Source organism: Homarus americanus, unplaced genomic scaffold, assembly GCF_018991925.1.
Source record: "Homarus americanus isolate GMGI-L3 unplaced genomic scaffold, GMGI_Hamer_2.0 scaffold19318, whole genome shotgun sequence".
Lineage (NCBI taxonomy): Eukaryota > Metazoa > Arthropoda > Malacostraca > Decapoda > Nephropidae > Homarus > Homarus americanus.
Window position 1 is genome coordinate 5,711,589 of NW_024732238.1, and position 23,857 is coordinate 5,735,445.

Here is a 23,857-nt window from a genome sequence, read left to right on the forward strand (position 1 = left end):
ACAACAATACCCTGTGCCCAGCAGATGGTGCAGCACTGCAGTTCAAAAGAATACTCTGCCTTTCTTCTTCTGAAGTTATAATTCTCTCCCATAATCCTGAATTTGGTTCTCAAATTTGCTAAGTGATACACTAACCTTCAATTCTGTACTGATTAATGCTCGTAGTCTTCACCACTTACTTCTTTTCACGATAGTCTCTGCCTGGCCGATGGGTGTTATTTTTTAGTTAGTATTTAACATACTCCATGTACTCAGAAAACTTTTTAAAGTTCTCACTCTGCATTTCCTACCCTGTCAGAGTCGCCATATCCACTTATCTATCGCCACAGCACAACTGGTCACTTCTTGTCCGACTCAGGGTGAGGCTGGGTCACGTCACTGTTTGTGAATGTGACGTCATCAACCGCGCATGCGCAGTTATTGTTTTGGCTACTGGTCCGCTACACCGGAAGACGTACCAGAGACTGAGAGAGGAGCCTCGAATCATATACTGTATACTAATTGATTAAATTAGGGTGGCCATTTCCAAATTTCCAAAAAGGCGGACATTTTTAAAATTTTTATGACACTTCTTTTTAACCTAAATTAAACATGTTTAATGATGAGTTGAAATATAAAAAGTTGTATAAAATATACAAAATATACTTAGAAGTGTTGATTACCCTAGCAACCTGGTCCAGCTGGGGACTTCCCTTAGCAGCGTTCCCCCTCCCGCTGGCACCTATTGATGATTTTTTTTTCACTTTCTACATGTAGGATTGTGTGCATGTAACTGAATAAAACAAAAATACGAAGAAAGTTAAGTTTATCTACTTGAAATAATGACTTTAATCTTCACAGCATTCCTCTTGATGGACTCATTCACGGAAAAACCACTCTGACAGAGTAGGTGGACTGACCTCTCTAGTTATAAGAATGTCTAACACGACAATTAAGCATTTTGATAATAATAAAAAATATATTGTACTCACGTATGAACAATGTTGGTGGTAGGACGTTAACATCTGATGGAAGCGGCTGACTGGCTTTGCTGTAGTTGTTGAAGAACGTCTAATTTACTCTCTAGAGTAAATGTAATCCTACTTTTCTTTGCTGGAGTGTCCCTAGGCAGAGGGACACTAAGAGAACGTTTAGGTGGAGCCATGATGATGAACCCAAGCGAAGAAACTGAAGTTAATCCAAGTGAGTTTTAGTTGTGGCCGGACTGAGCATTAGCTAAACTCCAAGTCACGTGGCAAGGGAACGCTACTCGTGGACTGTAATGGACTCGACCACTGGTGGACACTACCCATGGACTATAAAAGACTTGACCATTGGCCCATGCAAACCGTTTCTATTAAATTGCGTTTAGCCGATTTTTCCCCATGTTAGCCTGATTCAACCCGCATTAGAGCAAATCTTAGTCCCATGTTAAGCGATATCGGGTAGTATTAAAAAAAAAGTGTTCGAACAAATCCACATTGAACAAACCCTTGTTAACCGAGGCAGTGTACTACAATTTTGTTTTTAGTGATTTCACAATGGAGGTTTTATAAGTTTGGGATTCTTGCCATTCTATCAACTTTAAATAAGTTTTAAACCCTTAAATTTTCCTAGTTTTCCCAGCATTGGAAAATTATTTCACAAAATTTCAAAACTTTTGAGAACCCTGCTGCTTCATAGGTGGATGAAAAAAATAAAGTGAAAAACATGTCATCACTTTATTAATTTCAATAATATAAAGACTTACAGAAGTATTTACAACTGGGTAAAATCCTTACAAGCCTGTACATAATCAAATATAAACACTACGTGGATAAAAGTAGATGAACTAAAGGGAAACAAATTTTACCTGAATACTGTAATCCACAAAAAAAATTATTATTGTACAAAATTTGAAAGCAAAAAGAAATAGCATACTATAGGCAAGATGAATGAAATTGTGATAAACTAAAACCAACTGTTACAGTTAAAGAATGTGAAATGAAAATTCATGTAAACATTTCTTTGGTAGCTGTATAAATATTAATTCTTCCATTATCCATGATATATGGATATTTCTTAATCATTAAATAACATTAAACATACTGAATGATATTTAGGAGAAAAAAATAAAATACAAGATATACAAATAACAAAATTCTAGTAAAATTAACATCTTTGTTGTTCAAGATTCCTTTACACACAAACTGGAAAGTTTCACTGACAGTTTTAAACTCAAGAAAGTTGTCATCTACATAGTTGTAAAAAGGTAGTCTCACAGCATTAGAGTATAACTAAATACTCAAGTATATTAAATGATAGCCATCACAGCTTTAAAACACAAAGTGATACATAGTAATTAGTTAAACTCTAGGAGTTAAGAATATTTTTGAGTATAGCTGAAAGAAAACAGCACATGCACGTAAAAGGGTCGGAACATGGTACATGGTATAACAAACACAAATATACAGAATGGCATGAGATCTAAGCATCTCCTGTAGCTTCACTCTGCTAGTGATTACAATACTGTACTGAGTTTTGGAAAACTGGTGAGGAAGGGGCTTAGGTTGTACTGTACATATATAAGAAATGTTTCTCGATGCTAGATTTATTGATCACAACATAAATAAATGGGCAAAAAGGAATATAGATTCATGAAGATACAAAAAAAATGTATACAGTAGTTTGTATCCTATTAACTGCAGGCTTTGGATATGAGAATGTCAAGACCAAAAACTTTAAACAGCATACAGTATATAACCAATTACAGAGAATAATATAGACAAATCCTGGCTGCCACTGAATTATGGGTATAGGAGTATTATTTAATATAGAGGCTTCATTAAAATACAAATTATATATAATTTGTGTGAGCAAACTACAGAAATTTGGCTGCTTTTCTTGTATAATACTTTTTGAACTAACATTTAAAAAGAAATCTAGTTTTTCATATACAGTAATTTGGCCCCAAGAAAAATGAAATTATTTAAAATATATAGGAAAAAGGTTTTATGTTTTTAGACTTCTCTTCACCAAGTGAAATGAGCAACGTAAGTTACAAGTTTCATTCATACATCAGCCGGATCACAGCAGAACGTGGGTCATTTCAGCAATGTTGTGTCATATGCGTGATAGAACACGAGAAATGGCATAAAATATAAATGTGCACTGCAATTAGGTAGCATCAAAATACAATACTGTACCACAAATTTTATATAATCCATGCAACCATCCACACATGTATTACATTTATAATCTGGTAATATACTGTACTGTAAATTCCTTAAATATATACAATTTGGTACAAACAGACTTTTCTGCTTTCTGCCTTTCACTCTTGGTGTCTAAGAAATGTTCAACTAGTCACAAAAAATGACAATCACAACAGAATGACCTTATACACAAGTGCTTCAACAAGCCAAATACGTACAATATATTTACACAAATACACAAGACCTTTGTAAATCACAGGCATACATTGCAGACTGAATTACAGTATCTAAATAATATATGCCATAAAATTTTGTCTTTCTACTATTCACATAAATATGTACAAAAAAAAATTCACAAGCTTACAAAAATCACCAAGCAAGGCTAAGAGTGATTATGAAGCAATGTCTATTTTTCCAGGAGAGGAGGACACACTGGCATGCAAATACTGTACAATTATTTCTTTCCATCTAAAGAGTACAGTACACTTTCACTTTGCATTAGTTCTGGATAGGAGTTTCCACAGATCATAACTGTAATACAGTATATCAGTTTATGTTATCAGTGAAATGCAGCTTATCCAACTGCAAGTTTTGTTTCTCTTTTCATCAAACACTCATGTTTAAAGAGTGCAAGGCATCTGTGTCCTAAAACACTGCCATTTCTTATATATAATAACAATTTCTTACATTTATTTGGATATTAACCACTTCCACACTTAGTTTGTGAGCTAATTATTCACACGCACAGTGTGCCCCTTTATCCACAATTATCGACTGCTATTCTTCTGGATGTTCTTCTTTCTCTTCGCCAACATATCATAGAATGGATTGTGACTGATACTTTGTCTGAAAAAAAAAATACATAAATAAATAAAATAAAATTGCATAATATGAATGTATAAAAGCTTGTACAACTACAATATAATTTACAGTATACAGGGTATACATATTTTTTAAAGAAATTCGCTAACTTTAGGGGATAGGATTTCTGAACACTACAAACAAACAATGTATAGTACTTTAAACTTTCAAACTATCCTTTTCAACCATTTATATGAACGTCAATAAAAAATTACTTACACGAGTACAAAAATATACTGGTACTGTACTACGTATATTTTCAACATTCTCTTCAGGTTATTTCACTACCTTAAATTTAATAGATTGAAAATACACAAGTAATGGCATGTTCATTGTACATTGCCCCCCCTGCCATGCTTTGAACAAAATATGAGCAATATATAAACAACTCCATTAATTTGGGCAAAGAACTTGGTCACTTTTGTGTTCTAATTTTAGCTTCCTAGCTGAAAAATGGCTGGGATATCACCTAGTCCTAGACAAACAAGCCAAAAAGAAGAAATACAAAAAAATGTAGCAATCACTGAAATTCCCCCTTTTGGAACTTCAGTGCTATAATAAGTTCTGAACAAGCCTTTTGTGTGGCATCTGGGGACAGAATAAGAGAAGGAGGGAAGGGTGTACAAAAGAGTACAAGGGTAAAGCTATGAAAATTAGAGAAGAGAGATTGAGAAATTAATTTTAGTTTGAATGAAGACAGGATGGAGGAATTGAGATGTCTGAAATGCATAGTACGGATGTGAAGGATAGACTCCAAATACATAAGGAAGGAGGAAATTAGCCGTGACAAAAATTATGTTTGAAAATATGTGTAGTGAATATTATATAGAGAATAATAAATAAAGAAATTAAATGTATAAATTAAAGTAGTGTCAGAGAGTGTATAAACCATAGATAGATGGTAGGAGGGAGGCAAACATAATGTTGAGGATACACCAAAATATGTTGGTAATGAACAACTAGGAAGCAGAGCTGATTGTGGCCTAAATTGGAAAATTTTCCTTGCTCAAAATAAGAATTATTACATATGCAGTAACCCCTATTAAAGAACTTAGCCTTACCTTATACACTTAATCCATTCCTCTTTTTCATCTGGAGTTGCTGCAGACATACGATATACAGTGTGTTTTCCTTCTACAACTTTCCCTTCGCTGTCTGTCTTGCAAGCTTTAATGAAATCTGTCGACGTAGCATACAGCTCAAAGCAATTTGGCTTATTGCGATCCTGCACTTCACGAACCTGAAATGAATTTATAAACCTGAGTGCAAAGATCAGTTAAACCTCGAGTAAAAACTGGGGAGCAAAACAGAGGGACAAAATATATGAGATATAAAAGTTATCTTGATTATCAAGGTTAGTTCTAATACTGTAAAGAGAAACATGAATTTGCAGGTCCATACTCATTACCATTTCAAACACTATACTGTATGTTCACATACAATAAAAATGCCAAAGTTTTTCTTATATCAATATTTTCATTAATTGTGTCACTGATTAAATCTTGAAATCAAGTACTGTACTGTACAGGGTACAGATATTTTTCATACCTCAATATTCTCCAGTGGAATAATCCCTCTTGGTTCCTTATCGGTAGTGTACTCAAAATAATAGAGACAGTTGTCGTTGAGGATAAACCATCTCCTCTTCCAGGATTTGTAGCGACCACCCTGTTTCATTAGCCAACCCTCACGATCAGGGTTGAAGAATGTGTGCATCAGATCATTCCCATCATCTTCAGGAATCTTAAAGGGTTCTGTCTTGATACTATCGTATAAGCTCTGTTAAAAGTTAAATACATTGAATATTACAGTAGTGTGTATAGAAGAAAAAAATTCAAAAAATTTAATTATGGTTTATACAATATGTAACATTTTCATTATACTTTCCTTTAATTGTTATTTTTTGTAATGCAACTAATCAACAAGGATTTGTTACATTTCAATAGAAGTAAAATGAATCTATATGAAAATTTTACCTCCAAGAGTTCTCTGGGAAGATCATCTCCATTATCAATGCCACGGTTCATAGTGATAAACTGCTCAATTGTTTGTTTGTCCTTAACTGCAGGGTTGTGCAAGGAGGTATTCAACATGATGATTGCAAAAGACAGCACAAAACATGTATCAGGGTGTTGGAAGATTGATGGGTTAAGTTCACAGTATCGATGAGCAAAACGTTCCATCATTCTATCAATCTTTTGTGCTTCACCAGGCAGACGGAAACTCCACAGAAATTGTCTGTTGGATAGATAAACAATAATTTAAAATATCACAAATAGTAGCCATGAAGAATATCAAATTGCATGTCATCTAATACTACAGTATTGCTTTTAAGAAAATGCCATTTAATTTTTCTCGAGTAATAATGTTCTAACTCAGGGTGTAAGGAAAATGATTATGTACAGTACTGTACTGAATTCAGAGATGAGGGCAATAAAATATCTTGGACTTTAAGGAAAAAAGTAATCACAGGAATTTGGGCAAAATGAACCTGGTATTAAATAATAATTCATATTATTCTATTAAATTCATAATCTAGAACACAAACTTGTCTACAGTTGATATGTTTGACACGTTAATGAAAGGGTCTGTAAGAAACTAGTTTTAACATGTCAGACAAGTTCCTACTACCACATTACAATTCTCAAACTCGATAAACGAGGGCCACTCATCCATTCTCTTTTTAACGTGATATAATTACTACATTCTCTTAATGTTGTGTAATAAGTAAAGGTAGTATTTAAATGTTAATTGTGTAATACAGGTACACCTTTTATCACTTAATAAATACAGCACACTTCAATTAGCTTGGGGAATATCTGACATGTCTAAGCAACAGTTTATATATATTTTTTTTTTACGGGGATTAGCCCACCCGGGCACAGGTCACTGACCCACATTGGGGCCAGGGGGGCGAAAATGTAATAATAATAATAATAATAATAATAATAATAATAATAATAATAATAAAATAATGATGATAATAATACAGTAACTGTAATAATAATAATATTAATAATAAAGAACTATAAATACAAAAATTAAAAAAAAAGATCAAAAGTGAGAAACAATATATGTATGTTGTGTTGTCAATGGTAAGAGAAACAATTGAGACCCTGCAATTGCGTGTAAATGAAGCAGAAAGTCAGATGAGCAACCTGGGACTTGGTCACAATTTTCGTGATGCCATATGGCAGCAGGGTCTACCATTAGACAACACATTATGCTTCCAATATCTTCCCAGGCGGTAGTACCTCCCTGTTTGGAAGCTACCTACTAGTACTGTACTGTAAATTGTAACAAGTATTGTATACTGTGGTAATTTTCCTGAGATCTAATAAATAGAAGAACCAAATAATAACACATTGCACATACCTTAGGGCCTGAACGAGGATTAGGTCAGTGAAATCATGGAGACAGACAAAAGCATCGAGAACGGACTGATTAAAGTCATTACGTTCACCAAGATAGTCTCCAATTGCTGTCTTGTTAAGTCCTTCTCCTTTATACAGGAACTGTGCGATATCTGTATGAAGAAGAATTGTACTTGAGTGAGTTGAGAAAAAACCATTATGGACTTAAAATATATTTCAATATAAAAATACCTATGGTTATTGTTTTAAATACAATTTGTAATAGATTGAGCCATAGTCCTAAAGTACAGTAGTAATGACAACCAAAGTCTTGGAGTACAGTACAGTGCCTATATGCAGTACCGTACTGCTCTGTACTTATATGATACAGCCAATCTTAAAGTACAGGTACAATGTTAATGAGAGAGTGTTAAAGAAGTACTGTACAGTACAATATTGTACGTACTGTATAATTTATTATTAAGGCTCCAAAGGTTTTAATTACATGTATAAACTGTACTTATTATTAGTTGCTAATAATATTATAAATAAAAATAATAATAATAAGTCATAAACTGTAAACATGTAAGACCAGGGAAATAATAAGGTTGACATTTGCAGACTGGATTTACCACATGGTTTCATTTAGATCAAGCAAAAGCATGTGCACAAATGGGCGTGATTGAGCTCATAAACATTTTTACTATACAGTACAATATATTATTCACTTTTATAAATTAATTAAAGACTGGAGTATAATTACCGTCAGGAGTATTTTTTAGAAGTCCATGATCAATGAGGTACTCTATTCCTTTCTTAGGATCCATGTTGAACTTTTTCCTTCCGATGCTCATCTGCTTACTCTTTGGATTATTCTTACTGTGGATGGGAAAAAAAAAAAATTAATAATAAACTTTAGCGAATGTTCAGCACACGAATTACAGAAAAAAAATGCAATCTTTCACTTATTATAGGGATCTTAACTTGTATTGTAATTTTGAGAATTTAATGTGTGTTTAACATACTCTATTCTACCAAATACTGTACAGCATAATCAAGAATCTTTTTTTGCAAGATTTACACCTAACTAAATATACTCAAGTGACAGTACATGATATTCAAAAGGAGTCCAGTACATGTGCAGGTACCGTACAATATTGAGGTTTGTTAGGGTTGGTAACCTTGGGTAACTAATTCGTTAGCAAACTTTATTTCCTCCACAATTATTTAACACAGTATCCAAGGTTTCAGCAGGATATATATATATATATATATATATATATATATATATATATATATATATATATATATATATATATATATATATATATATATATATATATATATATATATATATATATATATATACTGTATTTCATTTTTAGTCCATATAACACGCGGACTTTGAACATATAATCAACGACCTCACCAGCCAGGACTCGAACCCTCGACCTAATGCATGGGACCAGGGAACGTTACTGACCATACCACAAGAGCACTAAAAGCAGTTATAGACTATGTGATATTTCACACAAAGCCTGTTCATCGAGCTGATGGCGCCATGAACCTCTCATTGGGAACTGCCTGTACTGCTATGTGGATGTCAGTAGCATTTTACCGAATCCAGCTGGTATGAAACACGAGGTACCATGTATACTTCATTTTTAGTCCAAAGTCCGCGTGTTATATGGACTAAAAATGAACTATACAACTGAAGATGTTTTGAATAAAGACGAAAGCTAAGGTGCTCCGTTGTTTCCCTTTTCCCGTGTGATTTTATCAAGATTTATCTTATCCACGTTTTCATTGTGGATCTACATGAAATATATATATATATATATATATATATATATATATATATATATATATATATATATATATATATATATATATATATATATATATACATATATATATATATATATATATATATATATATATATATATATATATATATATATATATATATATATATATATATATATATATATATATACAAGTAAATCACTGTAGGTGCGCGTGATCTAGGTATATGCTGATAACCACAAGGAAAGAAGAAAACACGAAGTTCCCAAGCGCTTTCGTGTAATTCACATCTTCAGGGGTGAGTACAGACTGATAACATAAATACAATTCTATATATATATATATATATATAAAATAACATGAAAATATAATGTTTTTCGAGTAACAAAGGTTTGGGGCAGATAATGTGGCGTGGACACTGGTTCATGGGAAATAGGTGGCGCCGAGGTTGGGAGGCCACCAGTCCAACTGGCCTGACTACTGCTAACTCACGAGGCTACATTCACTACCTGGCTCTCACTCCATGACTGCCAGGGGCCAGCTCAAACAAAGCTTATGGCAGGTGCACTCATGGTTGTGAAAAACAATTAGAAAAATTCAAGAATACCACTTGCAAACCTCACCCATATACATATTTTTAGTCCCATCAGAATTTGTGGATATTGAGGTTTAACGTATGTATAAAATATACAACCGGAGGTGTAGTAACATCTACATACTATGTTTATTCTTATTAAGGCCCAGAGTAAGTTAAAGCTTCTTGATTAAAGTCTTGTGAGTTTCATTTGCGCTTGTTCCCGAGGCCCAGTTCAGTACAGATATAACAATCAACTCGCGACAGATCCCTTGAATATGGACAAAGAGGATACATGGAAACAAATCCTATCGCAGGGCACCTTATATAGAACTAGACTCTAGGTGAAATGCCCTCACACAATGAATTTATTTTTTATTTTTTTTGGACAGGTCTCAAAATACAGTATATCGGTGAGGATCATCACTACACCTTACCACAATGACGCAGCACAAATACTTTGGTCCTATTACATCCACATTACAAGCACGACACTATACCGTTATCAGTAGTTTTGTTTGAACTAGTTTAGAGCAATTTCAAGGAGAAAAATATGTGAACAATGAACTTTATAATAAAAAGGGGGAAATAAAACTTAAATTTACGTTCACATACAAATAATGCGAGAATTACTTTATGTTGAATTTAAAGAAAGCTAAAATCATATGAACAACAAGGGCGAGATTCCACGTCCAACAATGTACCAGAACAGCCAGCTGACTTTGTATGTAACCTTCATGTTTAACCTAAACTGAGCCTCTACGAATCCTACATCGGTTATGAACAATACTGAAAACAAATGAATTATCCATGAAAATTTTATTACAAGGACCAACACCGGTCGACCATTCCCCCTGCCATTATATTTCCAAAACAGCGATCATTTATGATTTTATGGATTACAAGTTGATCTAGGATTACTTGTACTGTAAACTGTTTTCTGTTACTTGCTTCATATTGATGTTATAACGTGGTACTACGCTTCAACAATGTAGACAATTCAACGTTCCTATCCCACATTACTAGACAAAAAAAAAAATAAATAACCATAACTACAGGAATAATGACAAAATCACATAATACCGCAGATATTTACCTAAACATGCAATTGTTTAAACCTGAACACCAGCTCGGCACGAATAATAAACAACAGTTGCCACAGTAACGTGTCCCTCGGGAGGCACCTCACTCTCCCCATGATTTGAAACTCTTGCGTTAAGTGAGGTTTTTAATCTTATTTTCGTCAAGTATAGTGGCGTGTGTACTCCTCGGGGCAGGAGCTTTACAGTATGTGGCCCAAAGTAGAAATATGTGATTCAAGACTGCAACCCAGAACAAATCCCTCATAATTCTGGTGTTGCATAACTTGGTACTTACGCAACTCCAGGGTTTAGTCCTAACTTGCAAGTATCACCCGGTTTAGGGAACATGAGCGGGTGAGATAAATATTAACTTGTATAAAGACGACGCTTTTAAAATATAAACAACTGTACAATTGACAAGAATTAACAATATGTCGAAGTTCACACAAACACTGGGGCCCCTCCTTCCCCTACCTGGCCTACCACAACACCTGTCAATCCATATCTATTCCCCATGCATTTTTGCTGTCAACATGTCATTTGCATGATATAATAGGGTTGTGATGACAAATGCCGAGATTACACTATGCCAGCACACAATATCTGTAAACACACTAGTGGACGACATGACAAACGTACACCACAACAGGAATAACTAGCGTGTATGGCCGTAATACAAGTTACCATATCTATTACAGGATATTCGACCTGGCCCAGGTGGGGGGAGGGGAGGGGGGCGCACTGACACAACCAGCAACGCAGTGAAGGCCAACAGCTGTATTGTGGGGCTCGAGGGTTGCATAACTGTGTGAGGGGCTACAGTGTACAGTTTGGCAAATGCGGATCAAACGATAGAAATTAAAAACGTTATATACGCTTCAGTGTTTTTCGTATGCGTAATAGGAAAAACATGCCCTCCACTTGCTTGCTCACTACATCAGGTGCGGGGCTTCCCATTCCACCCTGTGTTCTCTCTCTTGATCAACCAGGCGTACAGGTGCTGCAAAAGGTACTTTAGATAGAGTTGCCACCAGCTGAGGTAGGCTCCCTAAATTACAAGATGCTACCCGGGACGAAGATATAACCTCCTCGCCACGGTGAGACCCTAGTAAGCATGATAAATTCCCCTTTTTTTTTTACGGGAATTAGCTCACACGGGCACAGGTCAAACGACTCACAACGGGGCCTGGGTGGCTCACCTGCCACGGTGAGCCACAGTGGTCACGTCCTGATGAACCCAGGTACTGCCAGCTCCACCACACCCTGCTACACGTTCAATAGAAGTAAAACACTGTGGTTACAATACACAGCTACCACCGTAGCCTAGACTCGCCAAGGTCAACATCAATCAGAACAACGAGCGTTTATAATGTTACTATTACTTAATAACGCCCCTTTAATCATATGGAATTTACCATTAACATTGACCAGTTCGATCACCGACTTGGTAAATTCTGAACTAAATTTATAGTTTAAATCTTAAAAGCATTTCAATAGGCCAAATGACCTTATACAATTATATGAACATAATGATCGCCATGATTGTTTTTCGAAGAATTATTAATAAAATTCTATAACACTTTAAAAATAATATAAATTCCCAGTGGTAATCCAAAAGCACGAGGACAGGGTTATCATCCAAGACCAGTGACAGGCATACTGGTGAATGCTCTGGTTTAGACTAGAGGATGAACAAAGAAGGTTTCTGAACAATCGTCACTTCATTTCCTGGAAGTATAAAAGATAATAAAGTGTTGGTTTGTCATTTTCTTTCACCTTCACCTGCACCTCCTTCAGTATCCATCTCACTCACACTGGCCTCAGCACGTAACGTCATCCCTTCAGGCTAAGATTGCCTAAGTAGATGGTGATCCTACTACCGGCTCGATCGATCCTGTTATCCACATCTAACCTAAATCATAAAACTATCCAGAGACCATAGACATGCACTATGGAAGAACTAAGACGGCTTATATTCACGCTTTAAACACAATGAAAATTTCCATGACAAACTCTATGATTTATCCAAAGTAAATAATGGTTGAATGAGTCACCCCAACAATACCCTGCAGCAATGTATCAACTATAACATGGATGTGTCGTCCCCTGGTACTGACGAACTCGATGTCCCCACGTACCCCCAAGCCAGCTCCCCATCCCCTCCCAGACCTCCGCCCCCCCTCTAAGTCCTGGGTGTGGGGAGCCTTGGCCGAACAGGATGGGATGGTGGGGGGGAATTCCCGAGGTTGGGCAACACGCGGAATGTTCCCTGTCTTCAGTTCTAGTGATCAGAATAATGAGATTTCCCTGTTAGCTATTAGAGAGTAACTAAGATATAAATGCTGATAATTAGTAAGTAAATAGTAGACAAAATAATAGTAATGATAGGAATATTCACCAAGGCTTATTTATTTAAATTACAGAAAGATAAAACATTGATGACCTTCCATTAAAAGCCGTTGCAATTAACCTTTGAAAGGTTATGATTGGCTTTCAATATTTTAATAAACGTAACACTCGATCAGTAGACAGTGCAGTGAAGCAAAGTTTCCCTAAGGGTGAAGACAATGCCAGCTATTGGTGGGGGGATGTACGGCTGGCTGACTCCACTATAAACATTCACGTCACATGAACAAACTAGGTGCTTCAACTAATGGTCTCTCATAATGCCTCCGAGATACCTACGGCTGTGACACGTCCTTAACTTGGCTGGTGGAGTAAGGGGAAACGCCAAAGCACCGCCACTCTTCTACACATCCGTCGTGTACAGGTAAATATTTTAAAGAAACATGACGTGCCAAGTATCCCTGGGAGGCGCGGCCGCTAGCAGGGCTGCCGGCCCAACACACAAGGTCATCTCCACACACACATAATATATTATGCTGCCACTGTTAGGAGCTCCTGGATAATTACAAGCCTCAACCATTAGAGGTGAAAACCTAGTTTAAAGTTACGGTTGGAGAAATGCACAACCTTGCCAAGTGTAATGTTTTGGATGGCTGATACTACTCCTAGGTTCTCTCAAGGTTAGCCAAGAAGATATATTTGAATTGACGACCTGCCTCTGTCATGACACACACACATATCATATATATATATATATATATATATATATATATATATATATATATATATATATATATATATATATATGACTCTTGAAGTCTTCTTGTTAGTGTGTGCTGAGATAAAACAAACGCCAAGTGTATCACTATAAAGTTGACGATCAAAACTAACTGACGCACGTAACTTCAGTAAGAGCCAACTCATGTGGATGCGCTAATGGACTGTTAATTGTGCCTGCGAGAAGTGTCTTGAGCTAAGTGGTAGATGCATGTGAACTTTGGGGCAAGGCAAAGTTCAACCTGAAGTTTAACCCTAATTATGTTTCCTGCCAGTCTTCAACCACCTATTCTTAAGCATTCGTGAAAAACACAATCACGTAAATATTTGACTCACTAGCGTGTTTGGTAGTCATAACTTTAACAGACTGAATGTTGCATCCAATTCAGATTGGACGAAATAAAGTCAGAGGTGACCTACCCAATTGTTGTGAAACTCCTCTTATTCTGATGTTTTGTCCGGTGCTACTAACACAGGCTGTGTCCTATCCTATATGGATATGAGCCAGGGGACCTTGGCAATAACAATACAAGCCAACAGAGTCGTGTGTGGGCCACAGTGTGAGAGAGGAGAAGTGGACCACAAACTGCAGTGCGAGAGGAGAATAAAGTCTCGTTTGGGTGAGGGTCCTCTTACAGGGTGATGGGATTCCTGGTTTAATGTGCTGTACCCAAGGTAAACATTTCAGAGAAGCAAGGTCTCTCTGCTGTAAGAAAGTCGAGTACCATGATAAAGGTGTTCACCCCTCAGGCTTTTCAATACTATATTAAGTAAATATTTATCTCGTTTATATATACCACAAATATTCATAGGCTGCTTCTATATCAAAGGTGGCAATATTAACAACAAGAATCCTAAATTTGTCATATATGACCAGAGGCAAGGCAAGAGAGTAGGGTGGGGCGAGGACACAACACGGTCTCCCCTCCAGCAACACCAGACCACAAGCGCAGGTGACTCACACGTGCACCTCCAACCTCACATACTAAGCCACTCACTACACGCGTTACTCTTTTCCCTGTATCAGAATTTGTATCTAGTAAAACACGTTGCTGGACACAAAGGACAATCTTCGTTTTCTTCCTACGTTTCTTGCCACAACAATACAAATGAACAAAAATAAAACACCGACTCTACACAAAGCAACAGGCAGTTATACAGGAGGAAGCCAGAGCAGCCAACAGAGAACATTACTGAACCGTCACCATCCATCCTAACATGAAACCCATCAATATTATCGTAAATATAGCTTACCAAAATTTTTATCAGGTTATTGAATATGCGTTATGTGTCCACAAACTGAAATTTCTCAGCGGTAATTGTGGCATAGGAGACCATATATTCACTCAATGTTCGTTGGTACAATTAGTAAGGTTCACACGCGTTGTTATTCCCGCTTATCTAACTCACTGGCGACCATCACGTCATAAGACATCGTGCAGGAGCTACTTAAGGAAAAAGTACTGACCTGTCTTCCCCCGTATCCAGCGCCTCCATCTCCGCTGTGACCTCGGCCATCTCATCTTTGAGCGTCTGTAAAGAAAAGGAAAATACATTAATACCTTTCTTGTCTTTTCTGATATAACTATGCCGGTACTACAGTTGACATGGAGCACTCACCACTAGTAATGAAGAAGCATGACAAGGTTATCAAAATAGCGCAACATAATGTAAAATCCCTGTTCATGTATCTAACACCTTGCTCACTGCATACTATAATACTCACGTAATAATCTCAATAGACACGATCACCAGACACCAGACCATTAATAAAGTCACATCAACACTGTGAGAGAGGATACCGAGGGTAGGAGCAGCGAGCCAGGTAGTGGTAGGCTCCTGTAAACGTATGGTGTTCCTCTACTAGAATTTGCCTACTCCAGCCCACACCACATCAATACTTTTAACGACTGCATAACACGCTCGCGTCCGTAACCTTGTGACTAAAGCTTTACACACACTTCATAGAACATCTTATTCACGGACACGAGTCATAAACGCCTCAGTAGTTAGTGAAGGAACACCAACTGGTGGATGAGCTACTCCCTAACCCATCGCTCACCTCACCACCGCAAGTGTCATCACACCCACTACACCCTCATGTATGTGTCGCCTTGAGAAGAAAAACTGTGATCGTTCACCTTAACGTCACAGGTCAGGTGTGTGCTGTGCTCCCCATCCACAGTACAGGACTGGAGGCAGCCCAACGTTGCAACAGCTTGTCGCAAAACACTCCATATTCTCGTATACACTAAAAGATATCACGTCCCACACATAAAAGCAAAGATAAAAACTTGTCAAGGGACGACTCTACAAGCCCAGGGGGATGATGTCCTGCAGTTACCAGCACTACAAGTCGGCACAACTGATCAACACAAAACTCACCACATAAAACACTGCTGTTCCCCTCGAGAGTGACTTCATTTCGACTGGCACCTCTACTGTGTCCGGCTTCACAACACTGTCATCTCTTATCAGTTAAGATATAAAACCTAGACCTCCCCCTGCACCACCCCACCACTTTATCTTTACCTCTATCCCTGACTCACTATAAGCACTCTAAACCTGGTTCCTTGTGGTTACTCTGATAAGCTGCTCCGTATCATTTTCAGGAAAAATAAACAATATGACGTGACTGATAAGAATATAATAAGTTCTGTAATCTTCATAAGACACGAACGTGACGTCACGGGTTATATTTTCACGTAAATATCACCTCTAGGCGATCATGTTACTAGACGAAATAATATCGAGGAGTTGAGAGTGAGGCGGATTAATGGTGTGGAAACTCCTAAGTCTAGTTTACATAACAAGATGGTGCCAAGGCCACTCTCCTCTCCAACAGCCCTCGACACCTTCACCCGCCCACAGTCCAGTCCCTCGTTTTTGGTACTAACATTCCAGGTGGTGGTGTAAGCGCCTCCACCACCTCCCTAGTTCGCTCGTATCTTATCAAGGGGGTGGCGAGGGAGGCCTGGGTGACGCTGGTTATGACGTGGTTGAAATGCTAGTAATACCCACCATCATCACCACCGGAAACTGGGAGTAGCTAGATAACCGCCCGGGTACACCCAGTCTGACAACCACACTACGTCTCCACACACCCCTGCCCCAAACACAACACAAAAGACTAACTGGTGATGCTGCCACCCAATTACGCCACTTCATCTAATATCTTCATAATGGACACCAACACGCGACACGCCCACTACAGCACACCATTACAGAGTCATCGCCGCCACACTACCGTGCACCTCAACACCTGCCCCGTCACTGTAGCATATCCTTCCGTCAGTATCTGTCTACCGTCATCTTCACTGTCCACAGCTCAACAGTTACAAGCGCCAAGAAAATGATCCCTGAATATGTACTCCACATTTTACGCCACTCGCACACTAAGTTAAAATGAATAAGCATCTATTCACTAACACTGCGTGTACAGTACAATTACTGATCACAGGGTTGACTTGGTGTGTATTTGGCGAGTAAGGATGTTTGTAAAGCCAAGAGAGTAAAGAGCTGGTTCCTGTAGTAAAGGAACAAACAGTGACGACCCACCACCACCACCCGAGCCACTCTCCATACCTGTGGTTCTTCACACACACACACACACTGAAAAGGAACACAATATACTCTGGGTGAATGTGTGCATGAGTGTCATGGAGGCGCGTGGCAGGGTGATGAGGGTCCTATAGTCACTGTCTTATTTCTCGAACATCAATAATCATGCCATTTATTGACAAATAAACACATACAAACAAACAGGACCTCATGTGGGCGTACACAGAGAGGCTTCAAAACGCCAGTATACGAGTATTCTCCAGCTGGAGCAGGTAGTGAGTTAATACCGACACCAAGCGACAGCGGTGAGAGCACGTGTAGCCCGACACATTAACACTGTACAGTATACTACATCATCCAGCCGAGTAAGGGCTTGGATGATGAGCCAACCGAAATCGATAGCGGGTAAACGAGGCGGCGGCCACCATCACCACCCATGCCCGCCATCAGTCACCCAGCGAGTACTGTCACTGATAGTACTCGAGTAGTCACTGATAGTACTCTAAACAGTAAGTTCCACCTCAGACAATCTTCATCTTATAATAAGTAAAATGACACACACACACACTCGAGCTAGACGCCAAGCTCTTGCATCACTAGGGTGAGATTGGTAGTTTTCGACGCCACACGTATACACAAGCTTTAATGGTGGTTCCCGAAGACGTACAAACAAGCCTCGGGCTAACAGCAACAAGTGTGGTTGAGTAATGGGCGGCAAGGTAAGAGCGACCTTAAGAACGGGGTCAGTAAAGGTCAGGCCGCCGCGCCCGTCATGCACGCGTCAACAACGTGACTTGAAAGTTCCGGAAGTACACATCTAGGCGTTATTTCTCAGACCTGCTGCTAGAACCCCTCACTCGAAGAACTGTGGTTAACCATAAACTAACTACAAGAATTCATCACCTGAAGTACTTGTGGCAGGAGATCGACGAAGAGCCTCCCGTGCCACAAACAACACGTGTGCCCAGAACTTATGATATAGACTAGACTATTATTAAAAGATGCCAATGTGGGATTTGCTCGTGTGCATTAACGATAGACACCTCTTCACTCCTGACAGTAAAATGCATGATCAACTCGTCCGCAGAGAACTACAGATATATATGATTACTGAGACTATCATGCAGAAACTGCTCGCCCGCATAACTGCGGATGTCACCTCATCGATTCACAAACTGCCGACAAAGTTGAGAGCAACTGTGGGTTATATCAAAAGTGTGAAGAATCAAACAGTCTGGCAGTGTGTTCACCAATTGACTCTCCCCTTGAGACAAGAACCGTGTAGGAAGGAAAGTCTGTAGAAAGCCTGGTGTTGATATGTGAGGAAGCACAAGGCAGCACCACACGACCAGTCTTACTACATACTCCACTACACGGCAGGCCAATACACGGTTAAAAATGCAGTTTATCAGACGATTACCAGAAAGCAGCTCGAGAGCATCCTCTTTACCGACCGCTCCTGCTTTTGTGGTGTTGCTGGTGACGTGAGGTGAGTGTGATCCAGGCAGCTATCTAGTGTCGAGGTCTGGTGGGCTGTAGATGCCTGTCTATCACATCTAGGTTAAGGCTCCACTTTTATAATAGTGTTATCACGTGAATCTGAAGCTTTTACTGACAAGAAATATTACTCACAAACAGGCCGAGCTAACAACAACGCCTACACTTAACATAGGCCACTTACAGACATGCCCCCGCACAGCACACAAGCTATTTCAACAAAATTGTACATACGGCATCGATGCTGGGACACGCAGGTTTAACGTCCGTGATAATATCAAAAGTACATTATACCGTGAAGACAAACACCTGTACCAACCCACTCATCGAAGACTGCTGGGAAGAGCTAGGAGTTTGTAGCCACCAGTTGTATCCCCGTCACATTCTACCACGGTCGACCCGGAGCCTCGAAACACAATCACTGCGTCACCTTACACCTGTATCACCTCACCTCACCGCCCCGCAGTCCTCGACCTATTACGTGTCTGTTTGGAGGAATTAACTCTTGCTCGGGTCATGCAACGACCATTAGACGTAAACACCTCTTAGTTAAGGGTATTAGAGCCTTCTAAACTCGCATCGAATGTAAGGCAGAAGGTGAGGCGAGAGCATTCAACACACCTTTCAGATCTAGTCAGTCGATCCTGATGGCTGAGTCGTCTATTGATAGTCGATGTTCTGGGTTGTCTGTCTGTCGTTATTTGTTCGCTAAGATAAGAGAAGGAGTGGAGGAGGGCACTAAAGGACTGCCACTTTGTCACACGACAGTAATGGGGCGTCCTTGGCTGCTGCCGACAACATGAAGCAACTACAATGGAGATTTAGGACCAAGTCAGCCCCCCTCTCAGCATCAACACACGCCACAGCCCCCTTGTAACTCTCAGCCTCGTTACTATGGCTCCTGAAGCTTCCCGGCAAATCCTTTCGGCAATTAAGTTCTTAAAGACGCCCAGTAAGCTTCTCCACCGCCTTCTCGGCAGCCTACCGGTAACTCCTCCCCGTAACCCCAATTCTTACAGCCTCCCGGTACCTCCGCCATTAAGGCCCTCAGCTCTCTCCTCTGGAAAGCTCAGAAAGATTCCAGGTAATCAAATCAATTAGCGAGTCATTACGGCACAAGTTACTGCCAGGGTGGGTAGCAGGGCCCAGGTGCCCGGGACGAACCCCTGGGATTACTGTCGGTAATTACACCGTTTGCTAATCACCCGTTACCTGATTGACGACATATAGGCAACCACTGTTACAACATCTGTCAAAACCACTCAGTTACATCAATACATATGTGTTAATACTATCACAGCAGGATGCTGAAACGATAATGCAATTAAAAATAATTAAAATAAATTGAGCAACTAATACTGTACATTAACTCAGTTTCGTTTTACTGATGCTGCAACAGGACTGGTCGTGTGTACAGTCGCAGTTTAAGAGGAATATACAGTATGAGGTTACATTTTATTGTATATACAGGAAGTGGAGGAACACGTTAATTTCACCCACATCACTTAGATTCCTGAGTCAAGTACCACTCGACGCACCTCAACACACCACTAGACACGCTGTACTTACGCCACCACCACCTCAACACACCGCTAAACCACAACAAGACGCGCCACAACGCACCTCTTTTACCACTACTACTAAGCAACCGTCCTGTTAGTACACCACAACCAGTCCACACACCTAGGGTGCTGGAGCAACTTCCTACGTTTAACAGTACAGTGTGCAAATTACTGAACCACAACACAAATGTTCACAGCCTCTCCCTCCATTCAGTAACTCTGAAATGAAGTTCACTACTACCTGTATCCAGACGGTCACTCAGTATGACGTAAAGTACACCTCTTCAACATCAATATGAACAACAATCTATTCTATCCTATTGGCTCATCTTTCTCGTTCCATTGTTTGAGGGGGTAGTTGGCTGCCTATAGCTCGCGTTAATTCACAATGGAAAACTTCTGCCGTGCGTGAACCAGCAGCAGCGACGCCGACCCGCCTCACCTCTGACACAAGACGAAAAGGAAAGTAAGCATGTGAAGGGAGACAGCCTGAGGGGTCCTGCCGCTTCACCCGAAATATTCCTTTATTTAACTCCTCACTCCCGCCTTACACCCCCCCCCCTCCCTCCTTCTTCGTGCTATTTTCTCTTGTTTTAACCTTGCACCTCTCACCCACCTCACTGGAAATTCTTAAACACAGTGAGGGAGTTTTAGCATGACGAATAAACTACTGTTATCTTAAACTCCATTATTACACGGACAGAAATACGAGTAGACAGGTAAGAAAGACAGGTGTACATTAATCCCATCCCACCTTCCGTCCAGTTAGGTATATAAAGGTAGATAATTAAGGATAAAGCCGTCTCGAGCAACAGCAGTGAGACAATACCAGAGAGTTGGATCCTTGTACAACGCCCTCCCTCCGTCTCCCGCCGTCAGAGGATGCGTGTCACATCACTCGTGGGCCGCTAGGGAGAGGGAAGAGTCTGTCCTGCCGCTATACCAACACAACGAAAGAAGAGACAAAACGTGACGCGCCTGGAAACTATGAGAGGGGAGGAAGGAAGAGGGCAGGGAAGAGTGAGAGGGCAGGAAGAAGTGAGAGGGTGAAGGACAGAGAGGAGAGGAAGGAGTGAGAGGGTAGGAAGGAGTAAGGAGGGAATAAGAGAAAAGGGGAGGAAGGAGAATGTGTACGTTTCAACATGATAGAAGACCGCAGCTGAGTAAGATAAAAGAATCCTGGGTACAAACACAAGAGAGGGGCGTGAGACTCAACCAAAGCCAGAGAGGGTCCTGGGGGCTGGTAACCACAGCAGCGAGTATGGCCACATGTGCAGGGTGTGTTATACTTCATGGCTGACCTGACGTGTTAATATACCCCAGACCTGTGTGGCTGTGTTAAGAGAGTACAGGCGTGGCAGGACCAGTGTGGATGTACGCCATGTTAGGTTAGGTTGGGTTATGTTAGGTTAAAGTTTTATAACGGTGGTCAGTGTGAACGACTCTTCTGTACCTCCTCCCACACACTCACCATGCATGTGTGTGTGTGCATTTATATCACCGCACACATGGCCACACTAGTAGTTAGAACATAGCCAAGACACAGGGGAGGCTTGCAGGTTGGTACACACACATGACTGAAGTTATTCCGTGGAAAGACTCGTAATGGAGTGACGTAGGCACGGGTCATCTGCATAATATTATTCAGCCTTCGTCAAAGAAGCATAAAATTACTATCACAAGACTGATAAAAAAATCAACCGAAATGAGTAAATAAAGAATCAAGAGAGTTTAATAGCAGGCATTATCATCCTCAGAATATGATCACAAATTAATTTGTAATAACTCATATTAAAAGACTCGGAAATATCGACCATCAGGGGACACTTTTAGTTCCTGAAACACGGGGAGGAAATACCTGCACTGTAACGCGTCCATTTATTTATTTTAAAAATTGGTAAATGAATCAGCGTCGAGCGTTTAACGAGGAGGACGACCAACATGAGACAGACGCGGCAGCACAAGTCACCTGATATCAAGTGGTTAAGTTGACCACCATTAAGTTAACTGTTTTACTGTAACTACCTGGAGGCTGGAGCTGCTGTTGTCGGCGTGTTGCAGGTCCTTATTGGGGGCGTGGTTGTAGCCCAGGTCATGGTTGTGGGTGTTGTTGTAGCCCAGGTCATGGTTGTGGGTGTTGTTGTAGCCCAGGTCATGGTTGTGGGTGTTGTTGTAGCCCAGGTCATGGTTGTGAGTGTTGTTGTAGCCCAGGTCATGCGTGATGGCATTGTTGTAGCCAAGGTCATGGGCGGTGGTGCAGCCTAGGTCATGGGCGTGGGCGTGGTGGTGATGGTCGTCAGGAAGGTGCTCGTGGATGCCCAGCTGGAGGCGACTCTCATGGTGCCACGAGTGAGCGAGCGGGCGTGATCGCCTTCTCTCTAAACACGCCCACGCCCGCACCCATCCACAGTCACACTCGTCGAGTCCGTCCTCTTCTCCCTTTTCGCTCTGGGCCACCCAGGTGCACGTGACGCACTGCACTGCTCGCCACGCCCATGCGCGGTACATGCTGCTGCCCGCACGCCCACCATACCCAACGCCCCCACCACTCAGGCGGGGCGCGGTCGGGGATACCCTTCCACACTCAGTAACACACTCTTATCTTGGCCTAAACACACACGGTTTCCGTCAGGAAGACATTCTCCAAGATCTCACACTTACTCGAATCAAACTGATACTTCACAGGGTAGAAATAGTGTCAGCTGCGGGAAGAGCAACAAGATAAGCCTACCACACGTGAGGCACTAGGGACTATATTGTCCTTATGCGCGGTACCCTACACATCATGACGTCTCGCTTGGCACACCACGACCGGTCGGGACGCCAGCTGCCACGTCACGAATCAAAACAACGGTACAAGACCCCTCCCCCCCACGAGTCCACGCAACAACCCCCGTCTCTCACCAGGTATAGGCACTAGTCACAGCACCACAGACAACCACTACACCACAACCACCACTGACACAATACTGTATACCGGAACCTTTCGTTTACTCTGTTCTCAGTGTTTACGTCAACAGGAAACAGCATGACACGTTTCCAAGTGGCCAGAAGGCGAGGCCACAATCACCCTCACCCTGTGTCGCATTTTTTACTTTTTTCTTTATTTTGAGAGAGAGAGAGAGAGAGAGAGAGAGAGAGAGAGAGATCTATCACTGACTACACTCATCACACACACCATATCTTATAACCCTGACATCCCCCTTATCTCACAGGTGACACCATAACCACATGTCCTAAATCTTACCCCCGTGTCCCCACATAA

At 40.3% G+C, this 23,857-nt stretch overlaps 1 protein-coding gene across 10 annotated transcripts in view; it reads right to left on the bottom strand.

Annotated features, from left to right (window-relative positions):
* Positions 1-1,686: 1,686 nt before the first annotated feature.
* The window catches only part of LOC121868387 (cytohesin-1-like), a 205,806-nt gene continuing 183,635 nt past the window's right edge, over positions 1,687-23,857 (bottom strand). For 7 of the 10 annotated variants that reach the window (XM_042368954.1, XM_042368955.1, XM_042368953.1 and 4 more), the window contains 7 exons: positions 15,441-15,505; positions 8,151-8,266; positions 7,410-7,560; positions 6,011-6,272; positions 5,583-5,813; positions 5,096-5,274; positions 1,687-4,019 (listed from right to left, as the gene is read on the bottom strand). In XM_042368954.1, the coding sequence (XP_042224888.1) occupies positions 3,941-4,019; positions 5,096-5,274; positions 5,583-5,813; positions 6,011-6,272; positions 7,410-7,560; positions 8,151-8,266; positions 15,441-15,505 (1,083 nt within the window). In that variant the 3' untranslated portion in view covers positions 1,687-3,940. Of the gene's footprint in view, positions 4,020-5,095; positions 5,275-5,582; positions 5,814-6,010; positions 6,273-7,409; positions 7,561-8,150; positions 8,267-15,440; positions 15,506-16,357; positions 16,457-22,617; positions 23,295-23,857 lie in introns of those variants that run through there. The other 3 variants (XM_042368947.1, XM_042368948.1, XM_042368958.1) reach the window with 2 other exon arrangements.